The sequence below is a fragment of the Zea mays genome, chromosome 6 (assembly GCF_902167145.1).
Source record: "Zea mays cultivar B73 chromosome 6, Zm-B73-REFERENCE-NAM-5.0, whole genome shotgun sequence".
Lineage (NCBI taxonomy): Eukaryota > Viridiplantae > Streptophyta > Magnoliopsida > Poales > Poaceae > Zea > Zea mays.
In genome coordinates this window covers 127,567,841-127,583,422 of record NC_050101.1, presented here as the reverse complement: position 1 = coordinate 127,583,422, position 15,582 = coordinate 127,567,841, and the positions used below count along the sequence as shown (strand labels likewise).

Here is a 15,582-nt window from a genome sequence, read left to right as displayed (position 1 = left end):
CTTGTCTTGATCATTTGCATCTCCCCCTTGATCATTGTCGTCATCTTGAGGTGGCTCAACTCTTTGATCTTCTCCTTCATCAACTTGAGCCTCGTCCTCATTTTGAGTTGGTGGAGATGCTTGCGTGGAGGAGGATGGTTGATCTTGTGCATTTGGAGGCTCTTCGGATTCCTTAGGACACACATCCCCAATGGACATGTTCCTTAGCGCGATGCACGGAGCCTCTTCATTACCTATCTCATCAAGATCAACTTGCTCTACTTGAGAGCCGTTAGTTTCATCAAACACAATGTCACAAGAAACTTCAACTAGTCCCGAGGACTTGTTAAAGACTCTATATGCCCTTGTGTTTGAGTCATATCCTAGTAAAAAGCCTTCTACGGTCTTAGGAGCAAATTTGGATTTTCTACCTCTTTTAACAAGAATAAAGCATTTGCTACCAAAGACTCCAAAATATGAAATGTTGGGCTTTTTACCGGTTAGGAGTTCATATGATGTCTTCTTGAGGATTCGGTGTAGATATAACCGGTTGATGGCGTAGCAAGCGGTGTTAACCGCCTCGGCCCAAAACCGATCCGGCGTCTTGTACTCATCAAGCATGGTTCTCGCCATGTCTAATAGAGTTCGATTCTTCCTCTCCACTACACCATTTTGTTGTGGGGTGTAGGGAGAAGAGAACTCATGCCTGATGTCCTCCTCCTCAAGGAAGCCTTCAATTTGTGAGTTCTTGAACTCCGTCCCATTGTCGCTTCTAATTTTCTTGATCCTCAAGCCAAACTCATTTTGAGCCCGTCTCAAGAATCCCTTTAAAGTCTCTTGGGTTTGTGATTTTTCCTGCAAAAAGAACACCCAAGTGAAGCGAGAATAATCATCCACAATAACTAGACAGTACTTACTCCCGCCGATGCTTATGTAAGCAATCGAGCCGAATAAATCCATGTGTAGGAGCTCCAGTGGCCTGTCAGTCGTCATGATGTTCTTGTGTGGATGAAGAGTGCTAACTTGCTTCCCGGCTTGGCATGCGCTACAAATCCTGTCTTTCTCAAACTAAACATTTGTTAATCCTAAAATGTGTTCTCCCTTTAGAAGCTTATGAAGATTCTTCATCCCAACATGGGCTAGTCGGCGGTGCCAGAGCCAACCCATGTTAGTCTTAGCAATTAAGCAAGTGTCGAGTTCAGCTCTATCAAAATCTACCAAGTATAGCTGACCCTCTAACACTCCCTTAAAAGCTATTGAATCATCACTTCTTCTAAAGACAGTGACACCTACGTCAGTAAATAGACAGTTGTAGCCCATTTGACATAATTGAGATACAGAAAGCAAATTGTAATCTAATGAATCAACAAGAAAAACATTGGAAATGGAATGGTCAGGTGAAATAGCAATTTTACCCAAACCTTTGACCAAACCTTGATTTCCATCCCCGAATGTGATAGCTCGTTGGGGATCTTGGTTTTTCTCGTAGGAGGAGAACATCTTCTTCTCCCCTGTCATGTGGTTTGTGCACCCGCTATCAATGATCCAACTTGTGCCCCTGGATGCATAAACCTACAAAACAAATTTAGTTCTTGACTTTAGGTACCCAAACGGTTTTGGGTCCTTTGGCATTAGACACAAGAACTTTGGGTACCCAAACACAAGTCTTGGAGCCCTTGTGTTTGCCCCCAACAAACTTGGCAACTACCTTGCCGGATTTGTTAGTTAAAACATAAGATGCATCAAAAGTTTTAAATGAAATGTCATGATCATTTGATGCACTAGGAGTTTTCTTCTTAGGCAACTTAGCACGGGTTGGTTGCCTAGAGCTAGATGTCTCACCCTTATACATAAAAGCATGATTAGGACCAGAGTGAGACTTCCTAGAGTGAATTCTCCTAATCTTGCTCTCAGGATAACCGGCAGGGTACAAAATGTAACCCTCGGTATCCTGAGGCATGGGAGCCTTGCCCTTAACAAAATTAGACAATCTTTTAGGAGGGGCACTAAGTTTGACATTGTCTCCCCTTTGGAAGCCAATGCCATCCTTGATGCCAGGGCGTCTCCCACTATAGAGCATACTTCTAGCAAATTTAAATTTTTCATTCTCTAAGTTATGCTCGGCAATTTTAGCATCTAGCTTTGTTATATGATCATTTTGTTGTTTAATTAAGACCATGTGATCATGAATAGCATTAATATCAACATCTCTACATCTATCACAAATAGACACATGCTCAACGGTAGATGTAGAGGGTTTGCAAGAATTAAGTTCAACAATCTTAGCACGCAAAATATCATTGTTATCTCTAAGATCGGAAATTGTAACATTGCAAACATCTAATTCTTTAGCCTTAGCGAGCAATTTTTCATTTTCAATCCTAAGGCTAGCAAGAGAATCATTCAATTCTTTAATCTTAGCATGTAAATCAACATTATCATCTCTAAGATTTGGAATTGAAACATTAGAATCAACCTTAGCTAACAAATTAGCATTCTCATTTCTAAGGTTGTCAATAGTCTCATGGCATGTGCTTAGCTCACTAGATAGTTTTTCACATTTTTCTACTTCTAGAGCGTAAGCATTTTTAACCTTAACATGCTTCTTATTTTCTTTAATAAGGAAGTCCTCTTGAGAGTCCAAGAGATCATCCTTCTCATGAATAGCACTAATCAATTCATTTAATTTTTCCTTTTGTTGCATGTTTAGGTTGGCAAAAAGAGTACGCAAATTATCTTCCTCATCACTAGCATTATCATCACTAGAGGATTCATATTTAGTGGAGGATTTGGATTTAACCTTCTTCTTTTTGTCGTCCTTTGCCATGAGGCACTTGTGGCCGACGTTGGGGAAGAGAAGTCCCTTGGTGACGGCGATGTTGGCGGCGTCCTCGTCGGAGGAGGAGTCGATGGAGCTCTCGTCGGAGTCCCACTCGCGGCACACATGGGCATCACCGCCCTTCTTCTTGTGATATCTCTTCTTCTCCTTTCTTCTCCCCTTCTTGTCGTTACCCCTGTCACTATCACTAGAGATAGGACATTTGGCAATAAAGTGATCGGGCTTACCACACTTGTAGCAAACCTTCTTGGAGCGGGGCTTGTAATCTTTCCCCCTCCTTTGCTTGAGGATTTGGCGGAAACTCTTGATGATGAGCGTCATTTCCTCGTTGTCGAGCTTGGAGGCGTCGATGGGTTGTCTACTTGATGTAGACTCCTCCTTCTTCTCCTCCGTCGCCTTGAATGCGACCGGTTGTGCCTCGGGTGTGGAGGAAGTGCCTTGCTCGATGATTTTCTTTGAGCCTTTAATCATTAGCTCAAAGCTCACAAATTTTCCTATAACTTCCTCGGGAGACATTAGCTTGTATCTAGGATCACCTCGAATTAATTGAACTTGCGTAGGGATAAGAAAAACGAGGGATCTAAGAATAACCTTGACCATTTCATGGTCATCCCATTTTTCGCTCCCGAGGTTGCGCACTTGATTCACCAAGGTCTTCAAGCGGTTGTACATGGCTTGTGGGTCCTCCCCTTGGTGAAGCATGAAGCGACCGAGCTCCCCTCGATCGTCTCCCGCTTGGTGATTTTTGTCACCTCGTCTCCTTCGTGCGCGGTCTTGAGTACGTCCCAAATTTCCTTCGCACTCTTTAACCCTTGCACCTTATTATACTCCTCTTGACTTAGAGAGGCGAGGAGTATAGTAGTGGCTTGGGAGTTAAAGTGGTGAATTTGGGCCACTTCGTCCGAGTCGTAGTCTTCATCCCCTACGGATGGTACCTGTACACCAAACTCAACAACATTCCATATGCTTGTGTGGAGTGAGGTTAGATGATGCCTCATTTTGTCACTCCACATATTATAATCTTCACCGTCAAAAACCGGTGGTTTGCCTAATGGAACGGAGAGTAAAGGAGTACGCTTTGAAATGTGGGGGTAGCGTAGGGGGATCTTACTATACTTCTTGCGCTCTTGGCACTTAGAAGTTACGGACGGCGCATCAGAGTCGGAGGTCGATGGTGATGAAGAGTCGGTCTCGTAGTAGACCACTTTCCTCATCCTCTTGTGCTTGTCGCCTCTCCGATGCGACTTGTGGGAAGAGGATTTCTTCTCCTTCCCCTTCCCTTTGTTGGAGGAGTCCTTCTTCTCCTTCCTCTTGTTGCGGGACTCTTCCGATGAAGTCTTCCCGTGGCTTGTAGTGGGCTTGTCGCCGGTCTCCATCTCCTTCTTGGCGTGATCTCCCGACATCACTTTGAGCGATTAGGCTCTAATGAAGCACCGGGCTTTGATACCAATTGAAAGTCGCCTAGAGGGAGGGTGAATAGGGCGAAACTGAAATTTACAAAGTTAATCACAACTACAAGCCGGGTTAGCGTTAGAAATAATAATGAGTCCGAGAGAGAGGGCGCAAAACAAATCGCGGGCAATCAAAGAGTGAGACACGTGGATTTGTTTTACCGAGGTTCGGTTCTCTCAAACCTACTCCCCGTTGAGGAGGCCACAAAGGCCGGGTCTATCTCAACCCTTTCCCTCTCTCAAACGGTCCCTCGGACCGAGTGAGCTTCTCTTCTCAAATCAACCGGGAACAAAACTTCCCCGCAAGGACCACCACACAATTGGTGTCTCTTGCCTCGGTTACAAATGAGTTTTGATCACAAGAACAAATGAGAAAGAAAGAAGCAATCCAAGCACAAGAGCTCAAGAGAACACAACAAATCTCTCTCTCTAATCACTAAAGCCTTTTGTGGAATTGGGAGAGGATTTGATCACTTTGGTGTGTCTTGTATTGAATGCCTAGCTCTTGTAAGTAGTTGGAAGTGTGAAAACTTGGATGACTTGAATGTGGGTTGGTTGGGGGTATTTATAGCCCCAACCACCAAACTAGCCGTTTGGTGGAGGCTGTCTGTCGCATGGTGCACCGGACAGTCACCAGGCCGTTGGGTTCCGACCGTTGGAGCTCTGACTGCTGGGCCCGCCTGGATGTCCGGTGGTGCACCGGACATGTACTGTAGAGCGTCCGATGCGCCTCTTCGCGCGTGCCTGACCTCTGTGCGCTCTAGCGCGCATTTAATGCCGCTGCAGGTGACCGTTGGCGCCGAAGTAGCCGTTGCTCCGCCGTTACACCGGACAGTCCGGTGAATTATAGCGGACTAGCCGTTGTGGATTCCCGAAGCTGGCGAGTTCAGAGTCGCTTCTCCTTGGAGCACCAAACACTGTCTGGTGTACACCGGACAGTCCGGTGAATTATAGCGCGGCGGCTCTGAGTTTTCCCGAAGGTGCGAGGTTCAGCTTGGAGTCCCCTGGTGCACCGGACACTGTCCAGTGGCACACCGGACAGTCTGGTGCGCCCGACCAGGGTGCCTTCGGTTGTCCCTTAGCTCCTTTGTTTGAACCCTTTCTCTTGATCTTTTTATTGGCTTATTGTGAACCTTTGGCACCTGTAGAACTTATAAACTAGGGCAAACCAGTTAGTCCAAATATTTGTGTTGGGCAATTCAACCACCAAAATCAATTTAGGAAATAGGTGTAAGCCTAATTCCCTTTCAGCAGCGATGACCTCAGGGCAAACGCTGCTGCGACAAGGCCCTCGCCCACGTCCCCACTCGAGGGGCGAGGACAAGCTATCAAAGCCAAAGAGCCGGAGGCCCGGAGCGCAGATGGCGCCGACGATCTCGTCGGTGACGAGGACTTCTCCAGCTGCCATCACCTCAGCTCCGACGACGGCAGCCACCTGCCTACCGGCAGATCCCCACTCAAGTCCTCCCGGACGGGCGAGCATCGACCTCCGCGCGGGGCGTCGTGCCGGAGCACGGGCAGGACAGCCCAAGAACACGAACGCCGCCCTAGCAGCGCGCGACATCTTGGACGGTCCCCCGGTACGCGCGGCGCGACAGCCGCCCGTACGGCGGCTAGATAGCCACACTCCGCTCGACGGCGGGCGGGGCGCCGGAAGCTGAGCCAGAGCCAGCTGAGCCAGCGAGTCCAACGCGCTGGAGCTGACGACGCTCGCGGCCGACCAGCCCCGCGTTGTCGAAGTCCGCCCCCTCCGCTAGACCGGTGGGCGCCCTCTCCCCTGAAGGCTGAAGAAGAAGGTGGCCCACCGACCCGTGCGGGAGGTAGAGCTCCGGCTCAGCTTGCCCTCCGCCCTAGCAAGGATGACGAAAATCCTTGAAGCTGAGGGCGGGGCGGAGGCCGCAGCCCGGCTCGCTTCTCCCCACCAAACTGCCCATTGGTGGGGGAATGCAGCCGGACTGCATGACGAAAATCCTTGAAGCCGAACGATGGCTGAAAGGTACCGATCTCCACGAGATCGCGCTCCTCCAACGGCAGCAAGAGCAAGGCGACGTTGGGGCACCCCATCCGGGGGCTTGGAAGGTGGAAGGGTGCAATGCATGAAGAGAATGCGGAGGCGTGACTGCCACCCGGGGAGCCTTTTCCCTTTTTAAAGGCAACTCACCCCACTCTCGTCCTGAGGCGTCGCGGACTAAGTCTTCACCAACGCGCTCAAAGATCCTCTCCCTACGGCACGGGGGCTGGGTCCCACACGACATGCAAGCTGGCCCAGGACAGAAGAAGCCAAACCGCCGCGCGTGGAGCGTGTAACCGCGGTTACACGCATTCCTCCGTCTTTGCCTAAACCAGCGGGTGAAAGGGCGGACCGCCATGCAGGCGGCATGCAACCGCGCCATGGGGATGCACCCTTTCAACTTCAACGCGTCCAGCATGGAGTCCCAGGCCCACACGTCATGTAACCGGCGCGCTGGTTACTACGTGCGAAAAACTGCAGCGTCACTTGCGCCAGGCGCCGCGCCTTCTCGACTGCGGAACCGGTGCCACAATTCGAGGCAACCCTGCGCGTGGACCAGCAGTACCAGCCAAACACACCGGTCACGGGTCAGTCAGCCGCGGGAGAAGGCGCGATGGTCGATATGGCCAGAAGTGGGCCGACAGTAATGGCGGCAGCAGGCGAGCGGAAGCAGCGGTCAAATCGTCTGCAGGCTCACGTCCCCTCCTAGAGCAGCAGGAGGGTCCTCTCCCACGGCGTGAAGACGACGCGCCCGTGTTCTGTTCCTCGAACAGCTCGCGCATGCACAACGACTGCCCCGCGAACCACTTGTCCCGTCGCATTAACTCCGCGGCAGGGCAGGCGATACCTTTGGCAGGCGAAGCGGGCGACGCTTCACCTCCGCCATAATGACCGCGTCAAAAAAAGGTGTGCCAAGTCGTTCAATTTCGTATCCTTTTCCTCTTCCCCTTTCTCTCTCTTGCTACAGGGACCGGGAAAGGGGATACTCCAAAAGGGATCCTTCTCCGCGAAGGAAGCGGGCCCCGAGCCCTCCTACTGATCAGAGGTTCGAAGGCTGGCCCCTCAGAAGGGTTCGACAGCCGCCTCAGAGCATTCGGGCTCCACGCCCACTACTGGTCAGAGGTTCGAAGGCTGGCCCCTCGGAAGGGTTCAACAGCCGCCTCAGGCCACTCGGGCTCCGCGCCCACTACTGATCAGGGGTTTGTAGGCTGGCCCCCCGAAGGGTTCGACAGTCGCCCTAGAGCACGCAGAGTGAGAGATGGCTCTGGGTACATTTGATACATAACCAAGGCTCGGGCTACGCTCCCGAGGTACCCTAGGACATTTCCGAGACCAGCAGGAGCGATTCTATAACGGAATCCCATCGGAGGGAGGCATCGAGCCCTTGGACCCTATCAAACGGGACCGGGTCCGGCAAATCACCTGCAGGTACTTTTGGAGCGCGCCTCTGGGCCACTAGCCGACCCTTATCGAACGGGGCACTGGCGTCCACTCAGATCACCCGTTAGCAACTCACTGGAGACACCATGTTCGGCGCCCTCCAAGGGCAACATGGCGCTTTCCCCCTCCTCCTTGCGGAAAGGCGACGAAGGGGCGTATGAAAAAAGCCGAGTCAGTCCCTGACCGTCCTCTCGCCCTGTGCAGAGGCTCGGGAGCTGCTCTCGCAAAACCCGGCTTCGGCCAAACCGTTGACAGCATCAACATACCAGCCCGAGAACTCGGGACCTGACTATGCACCCGGGCAACGACCAGTTTGCATGAGGGAACAACCAGACCGGCCGAGGCATCACGAAAAGCATTAAGACCTTGAAGGAGTCAAACCACTCCTCCGAGGCCTCAGGGGATACACCCGGCGGGTGCGCTCGTGCGCACCCACCGGAACAAAATGCAACCGAGAAAGGTCGTGCGACAAAAGCCTCCAAGCGAGTGCCAACACTCCCTTCGAGGCTCGGGGGCTACTGTCGGGGACCATAATTAGGGGTACCCCCAAGACTCCTAAAACTCGGCTGGTAAACACCATCAGCACAAAGCTGCAAAGGCCTGATGGGCGCAATACAGGTCAAAGCTCCGTCCGCTCAAGGAACGCAATCTCGCCTCGCCCGAGCCTAGCCTCGGGCAGGAACGGAAGACCCTGGCAGATTCACGCCTCACCCGAGGGCCTCCTCAAGCAACAGACGCACCTTCGACTCGCCCGAGGCCCAGTTCGGGCAGGCTTCGCGGAGAAGCAACCTTGGCCAGATCGCCTCGCCAGCCGACCGGATCGCAGGAGCATTCAACGCAAGGATCGCCTGACACCTTATCCTGAGGCACGCTCCTCAGTCGACAAGGCCGAAGTGACCGCAGTCACTTCGCCCCTCCACTGACTGACCTGACAGGAAAACAACGCCGCCTGCACTACTCCGACTGCTGTGCCACCCGCCTGGGTGAGGCTGACAGCAGCCAAGTCCAGCCTCGGGCGCCATAGGAAGCTCCGCCTCGCCCGACCCCAGGGCTCGGACTCAACCTCGACCTCGGAAGACGGTCTCCGCCTCGCCCGACCCCAGGGCTCGGACTCAACCTCGACCTCGGACGACGGTCTCCGCCTCGCCCGACCCCAGGGCTCGGACTCAACCTCGACCTCGGAAGACGGTCTCCGCCTCGCCCGACCCCAGGGCTCGGACTCAACCTCGACCCCAGACGACGGTCTCCGCCTCGCCCGACCCCAGGGCTCAGACTCAACCTCGACCTTGGACGATGGTCTCCGCCTCGCCCGACCCCAGGGCTCGGACTCAACCTCGACCTCAGACGACGGTCTCCGCCTCGCCCGACCCCAGGGCTCAGACTCAACCTCGACCTCGGACGATGATCTCCGCCTAGCCCGACCCCAGGGCTCGGACTCAGCCTCAACCTCGGAGGAGCCTTCGCCTCGCCCGACCTTGGGCTCGGGCCGACCACGTCGCAGGGGGGCACATAATTACCCTACCCCTAGCTAGCTCAGGCTACGGGGAATAAGACCGGCGTCCCATCTGGCTCGCCCCGGTAAAACAAGTAATGATGACACCCCGCGTGTTCCATGACGACGGCGGTTTTCAGCCCCCTACGGAAGCAAGGAGACGTCACCAAGGTCCCGACAGCCCCGACAGCTGTGCTTCTACAGGGTTTAAGCGCTCCTCCGACGGCCACAACATCACATGAACAGGGCACCAACACCTCTCCAACAGCCACGTCGGCATGTACATAGGACTCTGGCTCCTTTCTGCCGGACACGTTAGCATACTGCTACACCCCCCATTGTACACCTGGGCCCTCTCCTTACGTCTATAAAAGGAAGGTCCAGGGCCCTCGTACGAAAAGGTGGCCGCGCGGGAGGACGGGCTGACGAGCAGGCTCACTCTCTCTCCCTCGCGAACTCTTGTAACCCCCTACTGCAAGCGCATCCGCCCTGGGCGCAGGACAACACGAGCCGCGGTTCCCCTTATTGTTCTTCCCCCTTTTGTTCCGTCTCGCGCCGACTCATCTGGGCTGGGACACGCAGCGACAATTTACTCGTCGGTCCAGGGACCCCCTGGGGTCGAAATGCCGACAATGGGAGTCACGGTTATATCCTTTGTGCACTGGATAAGGACACTAAACATCACACTGGACATGATTAGTGTTGTTTTCTAGTGTGATACACTTTCGTATTTTGGGCATAACTTTTAGCTCTGAATTTCGATTTTAATGATCTTGAACTTTTTTAAGCTAGTGAAAAGTTCTACAACATAGATCCGAAGTCATATAAATTTGGTTAGATACAAAATCATGAGATAATTCTATTTTATCCACCTCTTTGTCGCTACTTCGGTGGCTTTGTTTTTGTTTATATCTTTGTGTTTGGTCTTCTAATTCCTGGTGTCTTAGACTTAAATATGGATTCTAATGTCTTGCTTGAGGTGTTGATTATTTGAAACATCACTTTGCCTAAGTTCAACTGCACCTTACATCTATTTAAACTATACCTTGTATACTATCAAACAATATTAGTCTAAATGGTCATGTTGTTCATCAAATACTAAACCCATACGATATAATTTTCTTATAGCGATGAAACCAATTCAAAGCTCATCAAACTTGTTAGTCCTTTAATTGTTTTTGTCGTTCAACCATCAAAACTAGATAACACTCTCCAAACCTACTAATTAACCCTAGAATTAGTTAAGAGTGGGCATAAACTAAAAAACCAGTCAAGTCGGTTCTACCTGTAGTATTCGAATAGTAATGGCTAGTTCAAGGAAACCAGCCAATGTCTCTTTTGCGAGACATGAGTATTTATGCTCGCTCTCTCCCACTTTGGAGGGGCGTTGATGCCTTACATGTCCAACTAATAATCAGAAAGCCTTGAGAGCTCTCTCCATCATCTTAGTGGGTTTTGTGTGATAAGTAAGATATGCTTTAGGTTGGAGCTAAAGATTGAAGTTGTGTGAGCACCTGTGTGATACGGTTTGACTCGCTTCCCACTTATCACACATTGGCAAGGGTTTCATGTAAATAAAGATTAAGACACGAAAGGTTAGAGGTGTAAGATAGATTTGTTCCCAGCCTCGCTATAAAAGAGCTAACGAAAAACTTAGAGCATTTTTTTCCATCTCACTATTCTATGATGTTATGGCTCATCTATGCTTGCGTTGGTTCAATCAGGGCATGCATGGAAAAAGAAGAATGAAATATTAATCCCTGAAAAATCCTAAAATTAGCAGAGCAATACGTCAGTACCAATTCCAAACAAGCAACTGGTCTGCCAACTAAAATGAGCATATTCATTACAAAATGTACAAGCTGATGCAACCAAGGCCAATCTCACACTGAACAGTACTCCACAGTTGGTACCGCATGATTCCTCAGCCTTTCATATTTCATATAAATTATTTTATGTGCACCAGAGCTACTCAAAGCAAAAGCGAGACCACTGTTGTTGCAGACTTCACTGCCGTCCCACAAAAAAACAGATCAGTTGTTTCTTCATGTACCAAAATGGTGCCGAGAGTGCACTAGAGCAGCGTCAGTCGTCAGTAATCTTTTCAGCTGCCCATGTCATAAAGCTATCCTGTGAAAATTCCTGCAAACAGAGGTTATGTTTAGAAAGTACGTGGAGAAATGGAGAGCTGGTTATTTAAGTGATGGTAGTTGATGGTACCGGAACCATACAATTTGGCTGAGTCGAAACTCATCAGTGTTGTCAAGCTCAAGGTTTGTGTTATCTGTGGGCTCCAACCGCTGGCACTCTAAATCCTTCTTGAAGTCCTCTGCTGACAGATGGGCATAAGCAGCCAGGCAGGGTTTGGTCTCTCTAGGTTCATCTCCACCTCCACAAGAGGTCTGAGACTGACTCAGGAGGAACTCGTCACAGAGAGCGAGTCCTTCTGCCAGCTGCTGAGAGTCTAACAATTCAAACTGGGAATCGCCTTCCCACAACTTCTGATCTTGTGATTGGAGATTATCTCCGTCCTTTGTTGTTTTTACAGAGGGTGGGAGGACAACAGTCTCTTCAATGCTTATTTCACAGTTTCTATTAAGCTGCACATTAGGAAAAACAAATGTATTTCTAAATTCTATTTTCAATTATCAAAAAATAAGTTAGCAGTATATGTTCTATTTTCTGGTTCAACTTACCTATCACCTACAAATGTGGGCCACATAGAAAATATAGATAATGAACACAAGAGAATATTCAGTTACCTGGTAAAGATTATGCTCAGGATTATGAACAACTTCTTGGACTGTACCAACATGTTTGTCAGTGGGCAATGTAGTAAAATCTGGGAGATTTGATTCAGCAGCCATTGATTCCAGATCATCGGATGTAGTTAGCTCTTGAGCATTCTTGTCCCCAGGTTTAAACTGTTGCTGAAAAAATAGTTTGGAGACAACATATTCACCATCTCTCTCATCCTCTCCAGTGCCTAGGTGGTACTGGTGGATCACCCAATTGGTCTTCTCAGCCTTTCCACCCTTCAACGGGCTTATATAAAGCACCATTATTTTCTTACAACCAAGGTGTTTTCCATCAACTAGTACTGGCTTTGTCTTGCCTGTCTTGTGCCAACGGACATCAGCATCGTCAGTGTTTATCCTTCGACGCTTCCTAGTCCCAGTGTTGTAAGCCTTAAATGTTCTGTGGAAGAAATGTGATACACTTCCATTTTGTTTAACACCTGAAATGGACAGAGAAGACTCCTGAGTGTTGAAAAACAAGTGGAGTATCAAAGCAAAAGTGTTCCAACCAGAATGTGAAATGTCTGTTTCAAAGAAGGCGGTAACAATTCAAGAGTTGTACAGGTCGACAATTGTTGCATAGCGACGAGGTGAAAAAATTAAGGGCTAGTTTGGAAACTCAAATACCCTCCGGAATTGGAGGGGTTTGAGGGTGAAATGAAACTAGCCATAAATGAAAAGTAAAATAAGTAATTTGCCCTGCCTGAAGTTTTACTAGGCTAAATGCAGGTCATAGGGTGTGATCAACAAAAAAGAGTCCCACGGGACAACAAATTACTAACAAAGATAAGCACTTGACAGTAGCTGTAAACTGCAGAATTTCAAATTTGATATTATCTGAAATAAAAGCTTTTACTTAAGAACCTTAATCCTGAAAATCGCATAATCTTTCAGAAAGAAGATATAAGTACCTGGAAGTTTTTGTGGATGAGTGTAACAGATGCCTTCATCTTCCTCAACTGTTGGAATGAATTCATCAATGAACGGATGAGGTTTTATTCCAGATTTTCCATGTTTTGCCATTAAGTGCCAGATTAATTCCTGGTCAGAAGGATCAAATTTTACACCTTTAGGCAAACCGGGCCACTGGTGAACAACCTACAGCAAGAAAACAGTCATGAGCTGATCACACTTTAACGGAACCTTTCAGACTTTGCAGCTGACCACACTTTAATAGAACCTTTAAAAGGGATATTCACAGCAAAAGCCCCATACTGTAACTGCAAAAGTCAAAGCATTTCAGAAATACAATAGGTCTATTAACATATAAGTTGACCATGAGATGGCTCAAAAGTAAGGCAGTTAAAGTGACAAATATAATTATAAGTTTATAACCATAGACATTTATTCCAGTTTTATAAACAAGTTGAAGAACTCCTTAAGATATGCAAATTGTTTATCTTTGGCAATTGCTATACATCATTTTTTATTTATTCCTAACCATGCTTAATTACAGAGAAATGGAAATGACATATCTAATGGAAAGTGGTGTTAGAGTATATGCCATGTGTCTAGGCCCATGTGGCCCATGTACATCACTATATAGCTACCCATTAGGGTTAGCCTCATGTATCTATCAGTTACCTGAGACATGGTATCGAGCCAGGGGTTCCACCTCCCTTCCCTATGCAGCCGCCACCTCCCTTCCCTGCTGCCGTCGTCGCGCCCAGGGGCGCCGCCAGCGCCCGCTGCCGCGCCCGCCAGGGGCCGCACCCACCCGGAGCGCCCCGGCGCGCCGCTCTGCCCGCCTCGCCCTGCCTTGGGGGGCCCCACCCTGCCTCTGCCTCGCCGCGCACAGGGGAGCGCCGCTAGAGCGCCGCTCTGCTCGCCCGGCCCCGCCCTTCCTCTGTCCCAGGCGAGCGCCGCCAGGAGCCGCGCCGCGCCTGCCAGGAGCGCCCAGGTGCGCGCCCCCGCACGCCCTGCCTCTGTCCCGCCCGACCAGACGCCCCCGAGCGCCGCCAGCGCGCCCGGGTCTTCCCTCCTCCCATGGATGCCGAGTTCCCTCCCCTCTCTTCCTGGGTACGGGCCGCGTCTCTTGGTCGACCCGCCGCCGTCCCTCCTGCCGCTGCTGCTGTGCTTAGGCCGCCGTGGGGGGCAGGGCCCATTGCCGCCGGAGGGTCCCTCACCGCGACGGGCACCGCATCGGTCCTTGCGGCTGTGGCAGATGCCCCTCCTGCGGGGGTTGCCGGTCCGGAGGACCCTCCCCCGCCAATCCCCTCGTCGCCTGTCGTTGATCCGCCGCCTCCCCCTCCACCGGTCGCCCACCAGGGATCCACCGTCGCCGCCCTGACTGCTTCCCGTGCGGAGCACGCGGCGCGACAGGCCCGTTTGCGGGAAGCCGCTCTCGTGTGGGAGCGCGAACGCGAGGCCGCTGATGCTATCGCTGCTCAGATTGCCGCGGCGGAACAGCTCCTCGCCTGCGACCCACGACGGCGGGGTCGCCTCCTCTAACACCGTGGGCGGAGTGTATGGCGTCCCGCCCGCACCGACCGTCGGCACCGGACCCCGCACCATCCCCACGGTGTTGTGGCATGACCCGACTGACCCGCTCGTGGCTCAGCTCCACCTTCAGGCTGGGAGTGTCCAGAACATTCGCCTCATGGTTCCTGTCGTCCTGGAGCCAGAGTCGTCGTCCTACGCACGCTAGCGGGACTTACTCCTCCTCACCCTTCGCTGTTACGCTCTGGATGACCACGTTCTCTGCGACTAGGGGTGGGCATTTTAAAACCGAAAACCGAATCCGAACCCGAACCGAACCCGAATAGACCGAATTGTTGGTCTATTCGGGTTTTCGGGTTCGGTTCGGTTCCTATATGTGCTAAATTTTGGGATATGTGTTCGGGTTCTGTTCCTAACCTTTAAAACCCAAATAGACCTAATAACCCGAAATATAAAAAAGCTCTTAATATATGATGGTATTATTATATGATTTATGAACTTATTAGCTAGAAATAATGATATCATCTTAACGATAATATATATATCTTTGTATGCTAATTTTTATAGTCACTTGTTTTAGTAATAGTACTTTCAATTAATTATTCATTGTATATATTTTAACAAAATATACTAGTCTCTCTACAATTCGGGTCTATTCGGTGGACCGAATAGACCGAACCGAAATTGTGAGTCTATTCGGGTTCGGTTCCTAAAATATTTTTGAAAATTTCGGTTCTCATTTTTCAGAACCCGAAATTTCACAAAACCGAATAGACCGAACCGAATTACCCTAATAGACCGAATGCCCAGCCCTATCTGCGACCCCGCCGGTGTGGCGCCGACCGCCGCGTGGGTGCGCCTCGACAGCATCGTGCTTACCTGGATCGTGGGGACGATCTCCGTTGACCTCCACAACCTTTTCCGGAACATTCCTCACGCTCGGGTTGTTTGGCTTGCCATCGAGGGCCAGTTTCTGGGTAACGCCGAGGCCCGGGCTCTCCGTCTTGACGCAGCCTTCCGCACCTTCGTCCAGGGGGACCTCAGCGTCAGTGAGTACTGCCGCACGATGAAGACCATGGCGGACTCACTTGGCGATCTGGGCTGCCCCGTGGAGGACCGCAACCTAGTCCTCA

General features: G+C 50.6%; 1 protein-coding gene across 5 annotated transcripts in view; it reads right to left on the bottom strand.

Moving 5' to 3' along the window:
* Nucleotides 1–10,946: 10,946 nt before the first annotated feature.
* The window catches only part of LOC100280252 (uncharacterized), a 73,433-nt gene continuing 68,797 nt past the window's right edge, over nucleotides 10,947–15,582 (bottom strand). For 4 of the 5 annotated variants that reach the window (XM_035959548.1, XM_035959549.1, XM_035959550.1 and 1 more), the window contains 4 exons: nucleotides 12,922–13,108; nucleotides 11,975–12,450; nucleotides 11,444–11,812; nucleotides 10,947–11,354 (listed from right to left, as the gene is read on the bottom strand). In XM_035959548.1, coding sequence (XP_035815441.1) covers nucleotides 11,298–11,354; nucleotides 11,444–11,812; nucleotides 11,975–12,450; nucleotides 12,922–13,108 — 1,089 coding nt within the window. In that variant the 3' untranslated portion in view covers nucleotides 10,947–11,297. The remainder of the gene's footprint in view (nucleotides 11,355–11,443; nucleotides 11,813–11,974; nucleotides 12,451–12,921; nucleotides 13,109–15,582) is intronic. The other variant, NM_001362070.2, reaches the window with a different exon arrangement.